Here is a 16,817-nt window from a genome sequence, read left to right on the forward strand (position 1 = left end):
CCAGCCATGACAATGAGCCCGTCCTATTGCTCCTCCCACCAGCCTCCTTTGGCCTACATGTACATTCATTCTCGTTCAGTATGATAACATTGCTGTTTTATGTAGCCTAACACAAACGACAAGGGTAGAAGCAACACCTGATGTGAAGTTCCTAAAATAGCTTCAGTAGCAGCAAACGTATAAGCTTGACCTTTCATGCTCATGCAAGCCCGCTATAGCAGGCAAGTAACTGATATAACGTTAATCTGTTTCGTTTGTTTTTCACTCAGGACATTCAGAGGTTTGCAGAAATACAACAAAAATGCATGTTACAATAACACACTGTCAAACCTGAACGCTTTTGTCTGGCTTTGATTTCCAGGAGTTTCCTGCCGACATCTCCCAAGCTTGACATGTTGGTTGGTTCTCTGTGTTTACCAAGTGACAGTACGTTGCGACACTGCAGTAAACTAGGAAGCGCTGAATGTGTGACGTCACACCACCCCTTTGATGAACGTGTCAAGAGTCTTTCTACCTCTTGTACCAATTATGTTCTTTAACTTTATACATACGACTAAATAAGGCTAGATTTTTTTTTTCTTCACAAGTGTCAAACCCCACTCATTTAGGCTTAAGGCATTGCTTGCTGTCAATTCACCATCTGCCGTAAACCGAACACGCACTGCAGTATTCCAGTTTGTGTTTGAATTGAACTATGAGGATGTGGATATTGTTTATCAATATTTTTACATTTACTGTGTATTTTGCAGGGAAGTATTCAGCATCTGCTCTTCAAGATGTAACAACTGACTTGTTTGGGTCTGAAAATCATGGCACTGTGGCTGCTTTTGGTGATTTCAACTCGGATAAACAGACAGATATTTTCATCATCAGAGAACGTGAGTAGCTAACGTTAGCTAGCTGGCTTTTCAATAGGATACATTTCCTTAGTGAATAATATAGAAACTTTAGCTAGATACTAGATGAGGATATTTGAATTATTGACATTTGCTGTGCATGTGTTTCAAAGATGCTAGCTAATCTAGCAGAGCAATGAAAACAGTGATGACGTAGAAATCTATTTTCTCTGCTTTGAAAAGCTGTTTGGTGTTCAATGCATTACCTACATTACAAGACACAGTAGCCTAGTAACTAGATTGAAACAAAAGCATAAAATGGGTCTAGATCTCTCACCAATGAATGTATTTCAGTGAATTAGTCACTGCATTGTTGAAATGGTTTTGTGAGTGCTGTGGTGACTTTGAAATTGAGTATTGTGTGCATTGTTTTTTATTGCATATTTCATTGAACTTTCAGAATCTGAGTTGGTGATATTCTTGGCTGATCTGAAAGCCCCATACTTCAAGCCAAAAGTACATATCACTAAAAAGGATTTGCCTGTGTAAGTTTCTGATCTTATTCTCTCAATTGTACTAGTGCACACATCACTTCTCACCTTGAAGCATCAATAATTCCACATTGTCCAGTCAAACTCTGTGGGTTAGGGTAGATTGACACAAGATGATTTTAGCTGTCACTGAGAAAAGCCTTACGCTATTATTTACTGGCTTATGTCAACAGCTGGCACTCTGTAAACATCTTTCCTCTCTCAGCAATTGTATCATAACCAGTGTTGTTCCCGGAGACTACGATGGAGATTCTCAGATGGATGTGCTGCTTACAGTTCAGCTCAAGACCAAGGCCACCTCAGACACAATGGTTGTTGTATTCTGGGGAAACAACCAAACCCTGGGTAAATTGTTGCTTTATTAGGCCTAGATTCAGGCTTATGGAATACAAAGAAATAATATACTCTAATACAGTCAGAAAAATTACTTCTGTTCACTGTTATTAAATAGCTAACTGATTAACATCTCTTATCTGGTTTTGCAGATGAACAAGTTGACCTTAATAAGACATTTGTGGACCAACCTCTGATAATGGAGTAGGTTATGCATGGAACATTTTTTTTTTTTTACAAATCACCTGTAGGAGTTGTTTTCTATGATGAGTTTCCATGTAAGCAATATTGTTTTCCTAAACTTAGTCCTATGATCTTGCTCATGAGTTGGGAGTTTTGACGGTTTTATAAATGAAATTATCTTACGCAGCTTCAATGGGGACATGATTCCAGACATCTTTGGGGTTTCTGCTGATTTCTCCACTGAAGTCTGCTATCTTACTGGAAGGTAAGGTGGAGATTCGAAAAGTGACTCAATGCTTTGCAGTCCCCATAGACATTGTTTTATTTTACATTATTCTCCATGTCTTGACAAAACTCAATTGCAATTGAAATATTGTAGATGTATGTAGTGTTAAAAATAGTACCTTTGTTGTTCTGTGTTTTTTCAGAATGTCTGCTGAGCACATGAATCATGTTGTGTTGTGTTCTTTCCTCACAGGAACGCAGTGTGGCAGCCAGCTCTTAGTTCACCTGTCAAGATACGTATTCCTCATTCCAATGCTTTCATCGACATAAATAAGGATTTCACCGCCGGTGAGTAGACAAATATCCTAAATGGGTTATTGGAACCTTGCATTGCCAGACTCAGTAATCTGGTATTACAGACAGGCTGGATGGAAGCTAATTTGGAACCATACCAGATTAGATTGTTTTACATGGTGTGTGTAGTGCTGGTGTGCAATATCTTTTCAATTTCTTCAGCAAGATTGGAGTCTATAGACTCACTTTCTACAATGAAACATATGGACAGTGGTGCATAGCAATCTAATGGCTGTGTGATCAGTCTCTTTAGCATTAGAGTCAAGAGTAGTGAGTTCATTCTGCGTAATTGGGCACTCTTCTAGATGCTTCTATAAATGGTCAAAATCAGCATTTCACATACTGTATACAAAAGCAGGGAATTTGAGTCTGTTCTTGGCAGCCCATCCTCTTCTCTTCATATCTTTCTGAATTGATATGATGTAGTAACTTGGTAAAGATTTCCCGTCAGTATTGGGATAAGTATGTGGGTTACCTTGTGGTATTCAACCCTTGGAGAGAATGTTGGCATACTAGGGCCGGTATCACAATATTATTTTCCATCGCAAAAATGAAAACACGAAGCAGACCAAACTCGAAGCACTCCAAACATTGTGTGCTATAGCTTGGAAGAAAAAAAATTACTCTGGATGACAACATAATGTTTGTTTCCAACATTAGGGCTGTTTTCCTAAAGAAGTTAAATCCGGTTTGTGTTTTCTTTCCTTGCCACGACACTAATGAGTATCGCGGTACTGGTATCGTCCCGGCCTGATGGCCTACTCCACAAGTTTCATGAGACAGCTGGGTAGATGATCTGTCAAGGCAATTATCCCTTTTTTTTCTATTGTGTGGTACACAAACTTTCTCCTAAGAGTTCCTTACGCTCCAAACAATTGGATTAAAATATAATATAGTTCAACAATTTAAGTTGACTAAGAGAGAGAGGAATTCCCATTTTCCTCACCACTGACTAAATTAATCGGCTTCTTCTTGTTTTACTTGATTTCTCTTTTTCCACAAAATTCCATCCGACAAACCTGTCACTTAGACTACTTTTCAATTTTTTTTCTCCCAGGAAGTCAAATCCCATATTAAGGAAGAGTCAGTACAATACCATCATGAGATATCGACTAATTTCATCCTTTCATGATTGCAATATCTGTATAAAATCTATGTGGTTATTATATCATGTTAATTTACAGCATATGTTATAAATGCTTCACGTAGGCCTACAATAGATCTTTAAAAACAGGTAGGCCAATGCCAAACACTTCGCAAACATATGGTAACCTAATCAATATTATGGAAATATAAGTATGTATTTGTTTGATATTAATAGGTAACAATTAATACTTAACAAGACATTCTACTAATGCTGTGTTGTTTTTTTTAAAGGGAGGGTCTCCACTCTAGCTCCCTGCAGTTAATCTGGGCATATAATCACTAGAGACAGCTTGAGCTGACAATTGAGTTAAAGACTGCATTCCATAGACACGAGGAGTAGAGCAAACCCCTCATTGTTCCTAATCATCCTGGCATCTGGGAAACTAAGCCAGGTTGTTTTTTTAAATGTAATTAATTGAACCTTTATTTAACAAGGCAAGTCAATTAAGAACAAATTATTATTTACAATGACAGCCTACCGGGAAACAGTGGGTTAACTGCCTTGTTCAAGGGAAGAATGACAGAATTTTACCATGTCAGCCCAGGGATTCGATCCAGCAACCTTTCGGTTACTGGCCCAATGCTCTAACCACTCGGCTACCACTAACCACAAGATGAACCTGAGGCGACTTATGATTGTTAGAAGAAATGACAAAGTCTCTCTCACTTGATTAGAATATTCCACGACAAAACCAGAAATGATTCTGTATACATTAAAAAAACAAAACAAAAAAAACAACGATGCTTCTAACATGCAAAATGTGACACAGTGATTCAAAACAGGCCAAACATCTAAATATGCCTTTTAAAATCATCCAGTTCTGCAATGAGTCAATCCCTTTATGAAGTCCCACTCCAGTAACCTTGATGAGGCAAATCTATTTCCCTTACATTACACCAACAATCAACTTCTCTCGAACCGAAAAAATGATTCCTAATTGGATACTGCGGGGAGTGTTGCAAAGCCACGTTGCCTAGCGACAAGCCATATGATAGTATCGGTTCGGTGTCTTTGTGCATAATGACATTTATAATTATTTGGCAATTACCACCTTTTTCTAATGAGTTCTCGCATTCCGATTCCCCGGCATAGCAAAACCATTATCGAGATCTGAAACTGATACCGACTCCAGGGAACCTCCACACTGTAGTAAGATATAACAGAGCAAAATACAATTACATGTAAAAATCCCTCAAGGTTGTTATGTGATGCTAGAGGCTTATTAGAGCTCGTTGTCACGTTAAGCATCTTTTGCTCGTCTTATTGTGTCAGTGCTGACTCGGTGATCTTTGTAGCAGTAGAACCACTCAAGTGTGTCAGAATTAGCCATTTAGGAGCATTTTTACAGGGATACTTAACCATCTGTAGTAATCACAAGCTGCTCATCTTAATAAACTACCAGAACATAGATCAGATAGGGGATGAGGAGGAGTGAACAGAAAACACCAGAAGTGGAAGAGAGAGGTGAGACATGATACAGACTGGTCATGTGATATACTGTAGAGGGGGACAGCGGCTGCTCGGCGGTCCAATTTACAGCTTAAATGAGGCCTTGACATTGAACAGGAAGCAATTTCAGATCTCTTAAAAGGAGTCGTGGGTAGAGGGTCACTGGATGCACCTCGGCCGTGTATGTTTACAGCTTTAAACACAACTAAAATTGGAGTCGCAACACGGGGTTGACCCTCCTCTGATCATCCCCGAATAGGGCGCATGATAATACAATACCTCTCTGTGATGCTGCTGACCAGGCCACAAAGATAGCAAGTGGTGGTCCAAACCATGAGGTCAAATCAAATTAATTTATATAGCCCTTCGTACATCAGCTGATATCTCAAAGTGCTGTACAGAAACCCAGCCTAAAAACCCCAAACAGCAAGCAATGCAGGTGTAGAAGCACGGTGGCTAGGAAAAACTCCCTAGAAAGGCCAAAACCTAAGAAGAAACCTAGAGAGGAACCAGGCTATGTGGGTGGCCAGTCCTCTTCTGGCTGTGCCAGGTGGAGATTATAACAGAACATGGCCAAGATGTTAAAATTTTCATAAATGACCAGCATGGTCAAATAATAATAATCACAGGCAGAACAGTTGAAACTGGAGCAGCAGCATGGCCAGGTGGACTGGAGACAGCAAGGAGTCATCATGTTAGGTAGTCCTGAGGCATGGTCCTAGGGCTCAGGTCCTCCGAGAGAGAGAAAGAAAGAGAGAATTAGAGAGAGCAAATTCACACAGGACACCGGATAGGACAGGAGAAGTACTCCAGATATAACAAACTGACCCTAGCCCACCGACACAAACTACTGCAGCATAAATACTGGAGGCTGAGACAGGAGTGGTCAGGAGACACTGTGGCCCCATCCGATGACACCCCCGGACAGGGCCAAACAGGAAGGATATAACCCCACCCACTTTGCCAAAGCACAGACCCCACACCACTAGAGGAATATCTTCAAGCACCAACTTACCATCCTGAGACAAGGCCAAGTATAGCCCACAAAGAGGACTGCACACAGGTCTTTCCATCATTGTATGATTTTGTGTGTGCAAATGAACTCAAGCTTATGGACAATGTCATATGTAATAGAGCGAAGCACCTGAGTGAGTTGGGTGCGCAATTACACAGGCACTTTCCCGAAACAGATGACACAAACAACTGGATTCGTTATCCCTTTCATGCCCTGCCTCCAGTCCACTTACCGATATCTGAACAAGAGAGCCTCATCAAAATTGCAATTCTGTGAATATTGAATTTAATCAGAAGCCACTGCCAGATTTCTGGATAGGCCTGCGCCCTGGAAAATTGAGCTGTTAAGACACTGATGCCCTTTGCAACCACGTACCTATGTGAGAGTGGATTCTCTGCCCTCACTACCATGAAAACTAAATACAGGCACAGACTGTGTGGGAAATTATTTAAGACTGAGACTCTCTCCAACCCAACATTGCAGAGTTATGTGCATCCTTTCAAGCACACCCTTCTCATTAACCTGTGGTGATTTATTCAGAATTTTCGATGAACAAATATGGTCTTATATGTATGATGGTTAAATAATGAGCAAAATTATTGATTATTATTTGTGCCCTGGTCCTATAAGAGCTCTTTGTCAATTCCCACATGCCTGGTTGTGACAAACTCACATTCATTTTTATGTTGAATAAATTAACGGTAGTGTGTGGCAGGCTTACAATGATGGCAAAAAAAATTCAGTGGGCTTTGACCCTGGTGCTAGAGGGGGTACACAGCTGGAGGTTGAATGTTTGAAGGGGTACAGGACTATAAAAAGTTTGGGAGCCACTGCTATGGGGTATTGGAAAACATGGGAACAACTTTGCACACTCTCTTGACCTCTAGTGCAGGCGACACAGTCATATCCCAGTCCCTCTCTCCCCATGCTTAGAGAGGCAGGCAGGTGAGGTGCAGTTGAAAGACACCGCTCTGATTCACCTAATTCTCTAATTCATTTCCTCCTGAAAAGCAGCATCCTCACTCCCACACTAAGCTCTTCACAGCTAAAACGCGGCTGCACCAGACACCCACTGCAGAAGACCATATAATTGTACATTTCTGTGCTGTTTTTAATCTGCAGCCATTTTCTCTACAGCGTTTCCACGGCGACAGGGCAGCCTCCTGGTTTGGGCGCGGCACTCTTGCCAGGCTCCTGCCAGCGTGACGTGTGCCCCGGGGCTCAGGTCTCTGCTTCTCTGTAGACCTAGGCAACAAACAACAACAAAAACTAGGACAGATGCTCTTGTCGACAGTCTCAAGATGAATATGAGAAACAGGCAGCGAGCAGTCATTCAAACGGACTGACTGGCTGAACCTGTCAGTTGTAACATTCCTGCTTGCATTTGACGAAGGTGGTCAACACCCACAGTGCCAATCCTTTACCCAGCACAGAAAGAAATCATAATCCAAACTGTAACAGCCTGTCTGTGATGTAGCAAAGAAGTCTAACCTTTAAGATACTCTCTCCAGGTGGGCGTGTCCAAAGGAGTATGGCTTTCTAATCCCTGAGCAGCTTAAATATGAATGATTATGTGCTGGTTAAATTGTCCCAGCTCAGTACCCCAAAAAGATACCTGCCATAGGTCAGACACGGCAACTTTCTCTGTGATCGTCTTAACAATGAACCGTACATTCTAGTGTTCTACACTTGCAGTGTTCGGTACTCATTTGAATAAGTACAGAGTCGAAACGAGCACAGTGTGCTCGTGAGGGACCAGGCTTTGAGGTGCAATGTTTACGCTGAGTCTCTTCCCGGAAAGCTGTCTGAGTATCAGACGTACAATACATTTGTTTACATCAGTTTGTGTAGATAAATGAATGCATGAATAAATAAAGCATCTAATTTCTCACTGATGTACTGTATACAGTGTATCTGTGGCCTCTGGTTGTGCAGCTGTTTCCAATGCAATCCTCTTACGTGTAGTACTCTCCCCCTCCAGGCTTATAGTGGTGTATATTACCATAATACCAAACAGGGTTCATCCATATAGACCAAACACACAGCAGTATCTGCCTGAAGCTTAATTGTTTGAATAAATAGTTTTTATTGAAAGATCTACCGTATGCACTCACTCAACATGGAAAGATGTAACTGCTCTCTCTGTAAGTAAAATCTTTGTCAAACCCACACAGTAGTTCTGATTTTTAAGTACCTTGAGGGGCGTCTGGAGCAAAGCCATGTTCACTACAGGAATCAAATAGGTTTGCAAGTACACACACACACACACTCTCCGACATGGGCACAATAACATTGCTCACATAGGCCTAACTATGTACGTAGGCTATACTCCACTGCAAGGGTGGGCTTCCTAAGCTTGTTACAGGACTTCAGTGAGCAGTTAAACTCCTGTTTTTGCTCCCCAGAATCAAGTGGCAGAGAAATGGAATCCAGTGTATGAGGAGTTGGTGTAATCCCCCATAATGCACCTACGTTGTTCCCTTTAATGGTTTTATGAGATTATTTCTCCTCAGAATAGCATCTTTCCATTTTCTGGTGCCGTTGTGTCATGTTTGTGAATGAGGTGCTTTGGGTTGAAGGCACACTGTGTATATGGACAGGAATTGGCTTATGGAGGATTTATTTATGGGATTTCACTTTTTTCCTGCCCTGAATTTCACGCTCTTCTCCATGCTCTTTTTTTTGCTTCATGTCGGTCTTTTGGGTTTGTCCCTAACTCGTTTCATTTCAGTTACACAAACGAGGTGAAGGGGGAAAACATTGATACAATATGGTATTTTATTTTAGAGATTATTGCATGAAGAGTGTCGGCTCAGTCCAGCTCTCGTGCATTTTTCTCCGGCCTGTCTAGTTGTTGTTTTTTTTTCATTCCTTGAAAGCTACGTACAATATCGTACAAATACCAACAATATGTTGAGGTTTTTGTATCTCAATGCTGTCATTGCATCTTTTAATGTCATGCCTAAATCCTCCTTTGGGCTTTGGCAAGTTTTAAATTGGTAGTTTCACGGTCTGATCACCTCCTCCCTGCAGAAGACAGAGCCACATTTCATTCAAGCTGGCCAGGCAGTCTGTATCTCTCCCTTCCCATCTTCTTTAATAGGACAATGGGCTGAGTGTTGGGTTTACTGTCCTTGAGAGAGAATATATACTGTAGCCGTGTAGTGTGGCGAGTAAACCTCTAACCACTGAGTGTCCATGTCCTGTCTGTCCTTGCTCAAGCAGTAGTCATTGGAGCATAAATGTCTGGCATTTTCAGCAGCACAGAAATGATTCTTTTGAATGATTCAAGTAAATGTCAATTTTTCATTTATTTAGATTTTCCTGGCTGCATATTTTCATCAGAATGGCTATTTGGCTATCATCGATTCGGCATGGCTAACGTTTCAACCATTGCCTACCTGATGTACAGCAGGTCTGAAATTCAATTATTATAATTTTTTTAAATAAAAAATGTTTACCGGCACCTGAGAAAATAACAGATTTGAGCACTCCACTGTGAGGTGAAGGTCTCTTTCTAGTCTCATAGAGATGTACCCTGGATCCTCATGTCACACAGGGATTGACTCTGGGATATTGGCCTAGTTGTTTTTACCTTGTGTTTAGCCTGTTTTTCTCCTGAATTCTATCTACGCCAGTACTGTTCCGCAAGGATTTTGTCGGTGCAGGGATTCAGTAGCTTGAAGCTACCATCCCTGCTTATCTCTGGAAGGCTCCCTATGTCTGGTGGTTGAGGTATCCATTTCACTGATGACTGACATGACATTTCCTTTATAATGTCAAAGGCTTCTTTCTCCCGTGCAACAGCAGAAACGTGGACTGGAGTAGGGAGGTACATTTTCATTTATTTTGATTTAACTAGGCAAGTCAGCGAAGAACACATTCTTATTTACAGTGACGGCCTACCCATCATTGTATAAGAACACAATGCATGAAAACGCAATTGACAAACCGATGAGAACGGAATGGCCTATCTCAGGGCTCTGAATATTTAGCACCCGCACACAAGCACAATTATGGCTTAATTTTTCCCTCGTTATGGGCTGCCTAATTCAACCCATATTTCCCTTCTGAGTCCTCACTCGTACACAAATTGACATCCGGCCTCCAACCCCTGGGCAGATAAATGAGATCAAACTCACTTGGCCCTGCATGATCCCATCTCCTCTCCAGCCTGAGGGGTGAAGCGCTCGCCTCTCACCCCGCCCTCTCTGTTCCCCTCCGTCTGTCACTGAGCAGGGAATTGGAGTCACAGCTTGTTTGCTGAGTAACAGTCTAACAAATATGCTGCTCAGGGGCATTAAAGCCTATGGAGAGAGGAGAGGGTTGCTTTTAGGCTCCCCATCTCAGCTAATGGGAGCGGGCGCAGCAGTGATAACTGCAGACAGGTGGGGCTTGGGAGGTGTCTGGATTCATGGGACACTAATGCAGAGGGGGCAGAGGAATGTCTTGTTTGGTTTACAGCATTGCTGGCAGGAGGCTTTGGGCTTTAGGCATTAACCACGGGTTTAAAGCAGGCAGGGTTTAACTAGCTCTAAATGCAGTTGGCCTGTTGATGCAACTTTAACACTTGCATCATTCTGAAATGGGATGCTGTGATAATCTTGTAGATTGGTTATTACTGACTATGATGCACTTTGTTCTCATACCTTATGCACCATTCATGTAACTATCTTTGTCAAGACAACCCATTAACTGTATTTTTTTCCCCGTTGGAAAACCAAAGAAAATATGTCACAACAAAGCCCTGGTTAATTTGACATCTTTTTGTTGGAAGACTGTCAGCAGTTTGATTCCTCCTCGTTAGGCCTAGCCTTGTTCTCTGTGTGAAGATGTTCTGTCTGGCATGGAGGAAACCTCTCAGGAGACTGCCTTCCTCTGACTCCAAGTACAACGCACCTCTATTTGAATAAATGAACAATGGTGGGAGAGAAAAGCCACCAAGACTGCTCATTAACTGCACTGCACCGCACCTTGCTGAACCGCCTGGCTTGTGTGAGAGTGGGTGTCAACGCCAGCCAGCTGTAGCACATGCTAGAGACAGTAGGGATGGCTGAGCATCCCACATACAGTGTGAGCATTGTGTGAAACTTGAGGTTGAGCTGTGGATGCACTATAATTATCTTCAAATGTGCTCACCCCCATTTGTCATCAGCTGCTGCTGTTTGTTTTCCCTTCATTTTCTCCAAACAGAATCTCTCTCCAATTAACAGTCCTTAGTGTCTGACCCAGAGAAGTATATCGAGCTTTAATCATCATTGTCAGTAGGAGAATGGAAGGAGGAGGAGATTTAATGTTTCATTTAGTTAGTCCCAAACTCATAATTTGGCCTGATGGCATGACTGCTGCTCCTCCCTGTTGACTCTATGATAACCTAGTAGGAGTGATTTCTAGCCTTTAGTGCTGGGCGATTCGTGTTTTGTGAGGTATGTTTGGTGTCCGATCGGTTATTGAAAAAATAATCACAGCTTTCAATTTCGGTTTAGATTTTGTATTTTTTGACACCAAATGCACTATGCATTGTGGGTTGAATGCTATGACAACACTAAATGAAACTGTTAATAAAAGTCCCGTGATGTTAGTGACTGCCCATTACTGCTTATCACTTATTAACTATCATTAATTCACTTTACTTGAATAAAATATTTTATTTGATGACTTTATTTAATTCCAAGTCATCTCATCTCTATAGAGCTGCTCCCTATGCTGTCTGACAAATTCAAAAATGTTGTAGTTCTTCAAAGTAAGTAAGGCCATACTTTATGACTGCTGAATTGCAACTATCAATCATTTAGAACATATGTCATATGTTAACATAACTCATTCCAAGGAGGGCTTTGTGTCTGCGGGTTTTCGCTCAAACCTTGTACTTGATTGATGAATTAAGGTCAATAATTAGTAAGGAACTCCCTTCATCTGGTTGTCTAGGTCTTAAAAAAACAAAACACCGCAGACATTCGGCTCTCCATGGAATGAGTTTGACACCCCTGACTTAGATAATGTATTTTCAGCCTCGCGAAGCAACTGCTTTCTATCCCTCTCGATCGCATGTCTCTCTTCTTTGTCTCCATGTCTGCTCCACACAGACCGGACAAGTTTTAAGCGGTCACGCAATTGATTTATGGTCATTGTACCACGTTTTCTGTGCTAAACTATGTCGAATATGGGCCTGTTGGAAACTCAACTCCCTACTACGTGCCACAGTTCAGTCTTGATCTGATTTATCTCTACAGAAACTGCACATCGAGCTCACATAATAGAAATATAAATTTTAAAATGGAATTCAAATAATTGAACTGACCTAAGTCAATGTTTGTTAAAACTGAGAGAAAAAATAACCCACATTTCGATTAATCGCTCAGCACTACTAGTCTTTAACTTTGAACAACTTTTTTCCCAACTCTGGATGTAACATTAATAGATTCAGAGAATTAGTTTGAGGAGAATTTTCTCTGCAATCAGACACTGCAATACCCTGAAAACTCTGGGGTAATTTACTATGAGGTTAATCTGGAATTCCATTGATTAGTATTTAGCAAGAAATATTCTCACACTACCTTACTCTTGCAGCTCTATCATGCCAAAGGCTGCAAACTGCAGTGGCAGACGGCCTGCGACTGACATCATAACCCAATAACAGCCACCTCGGCTCACAGTGAGTCTATTTACGGGTTTGCTTCCGTCTTCCAGCTCAAGCCATTGAACTATCCTTACCTGTTATCCTCAATCCTTAGCTGAAGGTTCCCGTCTAGGATTTACCCAGCAATAATGAAATGATGTCAGGCAGAAAAGAAGTGTGAGAGAAAGGGAAATCGATGCAGGTGGTTGGGGAGTGAGAGAATACCCCGCTCTATTATACACTGTGTCAAAGCCCCGCTTCCACCTGGGTAGAGATCAGAACGGTGGCTCTGTTTGTTTACAAGGTAATGTGATGCAGGGATATTGTGGCGCTTCATCCCTGCTCCCTATAATATAATGGAATTGAGAGCTATAATACATTCTAAGTCAAACTGTCAGCGGATACATTTTTTTAACCTTTAACCTTTATTTAACTAGGCAAGTCAGTTGAAAGCAAATTATTATTTATAATGACGGCTTACCGGGGAACAGTGGGTGAACTGCCTTGTTCAGGGGAAGTTGCTGTAGTTGCCGTAGTTGCTGAAATGTATCAGAGAAATTAACTCGTCGCTTTGGCGTCTCCTTCCTCCACTCAGAAAGATGGGCAACAGGGAAGGTCAGTATAGAGTGTTGGAGAAGAAGACTGAATTCTCCAGAGTTGCCTCCTTTTCCCTTGAGCCCCCTATTCCCTTTCTGTGGGACTCCCTGTCTCCCAACATGTGTCCTGCTCCAAAGCAGAGCACAAGGAAGAGCATTCAAACCCATCGTATTGCCTGGTATTCCCAGCACTGAGATTATGGATGTGGGGATGGAACTCCACACAGTGCTCTCGATTAAACACTCTCATTAGACTTAACTGAATATTGCTAACAACTGCGGGATAATGTTTCTCAAACAATAGGTCCCCTCCCTTTGCTTTTTTATGTTTGTCATTGTAATCCGTATTAGATAGATAATATGTGTGTAACACAGCAAGCCAGATGGATAAATGTGTTTTTTTTTGTAAATGTGTGTTATGTAACTATGTTTGGGATCATGCTTTGCGCCTTTCTCCAAATTCGCTTGCATAGTCATTTCATGATTAATTGTCAATTCCATAGACACTATTCAATCAAGTAATTCCCATACCATGTCATGTTTAGCTGCTGCATAGCCATGTCTATGTAGACCTGTATGTGTGAAGTCTGTCAGGGCATGAATAGAATAATATTTTCTTTAATAGCTCTCTTTGGATTTACTTTTTATGGCAGGTTTCCCCTAAAGGTGTAATCTAAAATGTGCTCGTTAATATATTAATCCTGGAGTTCTTTGAAATATGCATGCCATAATGGAGAGGTAGCATGCCAAGCAGGCCTTGAAAAACAAACAACCAACCACAGAGAAGAGGACTGAGGCTTTCACTGTGCAATTAAGGAGGCAGTAAGACTGAAAGGACACTTGATTTGAGCTGATTGAATGGGCTACATCAGGCTCCATGAAAAGGAGCGGTAAACTGATACCCACTCTCTGGATCTGTAATGGCGGGCTCAAATCGACAATGCTTATCCTGCAAGTAACAATTAGCCTACCTCATCTGTGAACATATTTATGGTCTTGTGTGTTTTCTTAGATTATTCTATTCTTACGAGGAGAATATTAACTGAAACAAACATAATCACCCCTAATCCAAGAGAGGAGGTGGGAGAAACAATCAACTGATTAAGGTTGAACACTTTGCAATTAAGATGTTAGAAATCACTGTTGGGATTTGCTGCTTCGTAGGTTTATCCGCAGATGCACCTGATTTTTTTACTCCAATGCCACAGCTTGGAAGTCTTGGTGTAATAAAACAATATATTCTCTATTTTAAAGCTGCAATATGTAACTTATTCCAATTTTAGCAACTAGGAAATGGCGGAGCGATTTCTGCATAGGGCACCTTTTTAATAATTAAGACTTTCTTTAATTAGCTTTGTGGTTGCAATCCTGCAACTAGACTGTGACATGACATATCACTTAGAGCCCAGAGCCTTTACGCATACCTGAATTATGCATTCATTGGAGTCACGGGTTGAATATGCACAAGTCTGTTTCGAAGTCTATCCAATTGCCTGTACTGTGTATATCAACCTGCAAGTTTCTGCACCTTTTGTAATTTGTTTTGTATTTAAAGTCATGATGAATGGCTTTCCCAAATTAATTATTGTCGGGAACTCTGGCCCTAGGCAACAGCAGTGACTAGGGTCTGGGATGAATGACGGACTCTCTTGGTAACTTTGAAAAGGAAAAAAAATGTCATTCAGGGGCGGAGCCTCAGACAGACAACTCTCCCAACAAATCACGAGTCGTGCTGGAACGTTGCGATCCGATACCAAAGTTTGCCGTTATAAAGCAGTGATTTTAGTGAATGTAGTTGATGCAAACTAGCCACTTGTGAAAGCTTGTGTAAGCCGGAACATTGATACGTTGAGGGGGGCAACCTGTCTGTCTATGGAGAAGTCTAATGAATAGGTAATAGGACTATTATTCATACATGGCATGAGAAAGGTGAAGACAAGCCACATAGTTCACTCTCATTATCACTGTGTAGAGGAGGAGAGTAATTACTGCCGTCTTCACAGACTTTGAATTAACCCAAGCTTTCACAACTGTCATAACACAGTCACTTCGATTATAAATACATTGGATCATTTCACCATGACATTTTTATGTTCATCAGTACTTTTCCATGCGTAATGTAATTGATCAAATCATGTCATGATATTAGTATAATACAGGAAGTCACAATTTATAGTCCAATATTAACAAGTGGGGAAGGGGGGGGATTGGAGGGCAAGTATTTTCAATTTTGCAATATTTAGCAATAATTGTAAGAGTCTGATAGCAGCAGTTGTGATGTATGGGTGTGCTAAGATGGGGAGAATCAGAGCAGGTGGGCAGACCAGTTCAAGTGTTCAGCAGTCTGATGGCTTGTTGATACCAACAGGCTCAGAGACAGTTTCTATCAGACCTCATGTTCCGACACCATCTTCCCGACAGCTCGTGGCTGGGGGGTGTGTGTGTGGGGGGTTTTTGATCATGCCGCGGGCCTTCCCTCTGCCACTGTTTCTAGTAGATGTACTGGATGGGTGGGAGCACATCCCATTTATATTGTGTTATATTGACTACTATTGGGTTTTCCTGATATCTCTCTTGCTCAAGTAGCGGTGCCATTTGTAAAAATAAATAAATAAATAAAAATGTGTTATACACGTAGAACTGTGTAAAACCAAGTGACGGAAGAAGTTTATACAGCCGTTTTAATTTTACTGGGCAGAGGTCTTTATAGAGCCACTGAAGTATGTCGTTACTGTGAACCAGGGAGAGGAGGAGGATGACGAGGAGAGGAGGAGTGTCCCGTGGGAGGCTGTAAGTGTTTACAGGATTTCTCAGTGATGTGGAGAGCTCCCCTGCCTCGTCCATGCCCCCTCTAATCAGACAGGCAGATACCCACCGCTAGCTGGGGAGAGCTTCCTTACAGCCTGATTTAATGAACCTGTTTACTCCTCATCAGCAGACTGCAGGAGGCTACACACTCCACACGGGCCACACGTCTGAAGATCACAGAGGGAGTGCGAGAGAGAGAGAGACTCATGGAAAGGGAGAATGCAGCTAAACTCTGCGGTTCCCTCAGCAACACACTGTGAAATGTATAGTAGTGCCTGTCTCCAAAGGTCTCTATCTATCTGTATGGATAACCTCTCCACCCCACTCCCCTCTGAATCTGCTACCCACAGTGGGACTATTGATCAAAGCAGCCTCTCTGTGGATGAGATTATCGCTCCCTTCCGTGAAAAGGGCATCTGCCTGCATGATGGCCGATTTTTAAAGGCCCATGTGGTGTGTGGAGTTTTCTTTGTGTGCCTTCCATTTTGCCACACTTAGGCTTATCACGGTTCGATGTTGGATTTCCATGGGCGGTATGAAGCAGACACTGCACGAGTGGAATAGGAATGTTGACTTAAGAGAAAAGGGCAGCACTCTACTCCAAAAATCTGTTTAATATCTCTATGGAATTGGAAGACACCATCCGAATTATCATGCTGTCTTTTACAGTGCCCCGAACATAAGTGCTTTTCACTTATTAT

The 16,817-nt window shown here is 41.7% G+C and overlaps 2 protein-coding genes across 18 annotated transcripts in view; one reads left to right on the forward strand and one right to left on the reverse strand.

Moving 5' to 3' along the window:
• Window positions 1–462, reverse strand: part of phkb (phosphorylase kinase, beta) — a 59,595-nt gene extending 59,133 nt beyond the window's left edge. For 4 of the 14 annotated variants that reach the window (XR_016492227.1, XM_090222112.1, XM_090222110.1 and 1 more), the window contains exon 1: window positions 331–425. Coding sequence is in view for 3 of the 14 variants with exons in the window: in XM_036963410.2 (XP_036819305.1) it covers window positions 331–394 (64 nt within the window). In the remaining 11 variants the exon portion in view is untranslated. Of the gene's footprint in view, window positions 1–330 lie in introns of all 14 variants that reach the window. The other 10 variants (XR_016492225.1, XM_036963411.2, XM_090222114.1 and 7 more) reach the window with 6 other exon arrangements.
• Window positions 442–16,817, forward strand: part of itfg1 (integrin alpha FG-GAP repeat containing 1) — a 118,956-nt gene continuing 102,580 nt past the window's right edge. For 2 of the 4 annotated variants that reach the window (XR_016492228.1, XM_090222116.1), the window contains exons 1-6: window positions 463–878; window positions 1,297–1,381; window positions 1,593–1,732; window positions 1,873–1,924; window positions 2,091–2,168; window positions 2,382–2,476. Coding sequence is in view for 3 of the 4 variants with exons in the window: in XM_090222116.1 (XP_090078242.1) it covers window positions 695–878; window positions 1,297–1,381; window positions 1,593–1,732; window positions 1,873–1,924; window positions 2,091–2,168; window positions 2,382–2,476 (634 nt within the window). In the remaining variant the exon portion in view is untranslated. Of the gene's footprint in view, window positions 879–1,296; window positions 1,382–1,592; window positions 1,733–1,872; window positions 1,925–2,090; window positions 2,169–2,381; window positions 2,477–16,817 lie in introns of all 4 variants that reach the window. The other 2 variants (XM_036963415.2, XM_090222117.1) reach the window with 2 other exon arrangements.

Source organism: Oncorhynchus mykiss, chromosome 26 (genome assembly GCF_057628025.1).
Source record: "Oncorhynchus mykiss isolate SJ-2025 chromosome 26, ASM5762802v1, whole genome shotgun sequence".
Lineage (NCBI taxonomy): Eukaryota > Metazoa > Chordata > Actinopteri > Salmoniformes > Salmonidae > Oncorhynchus > Oncorhynchus mykiss.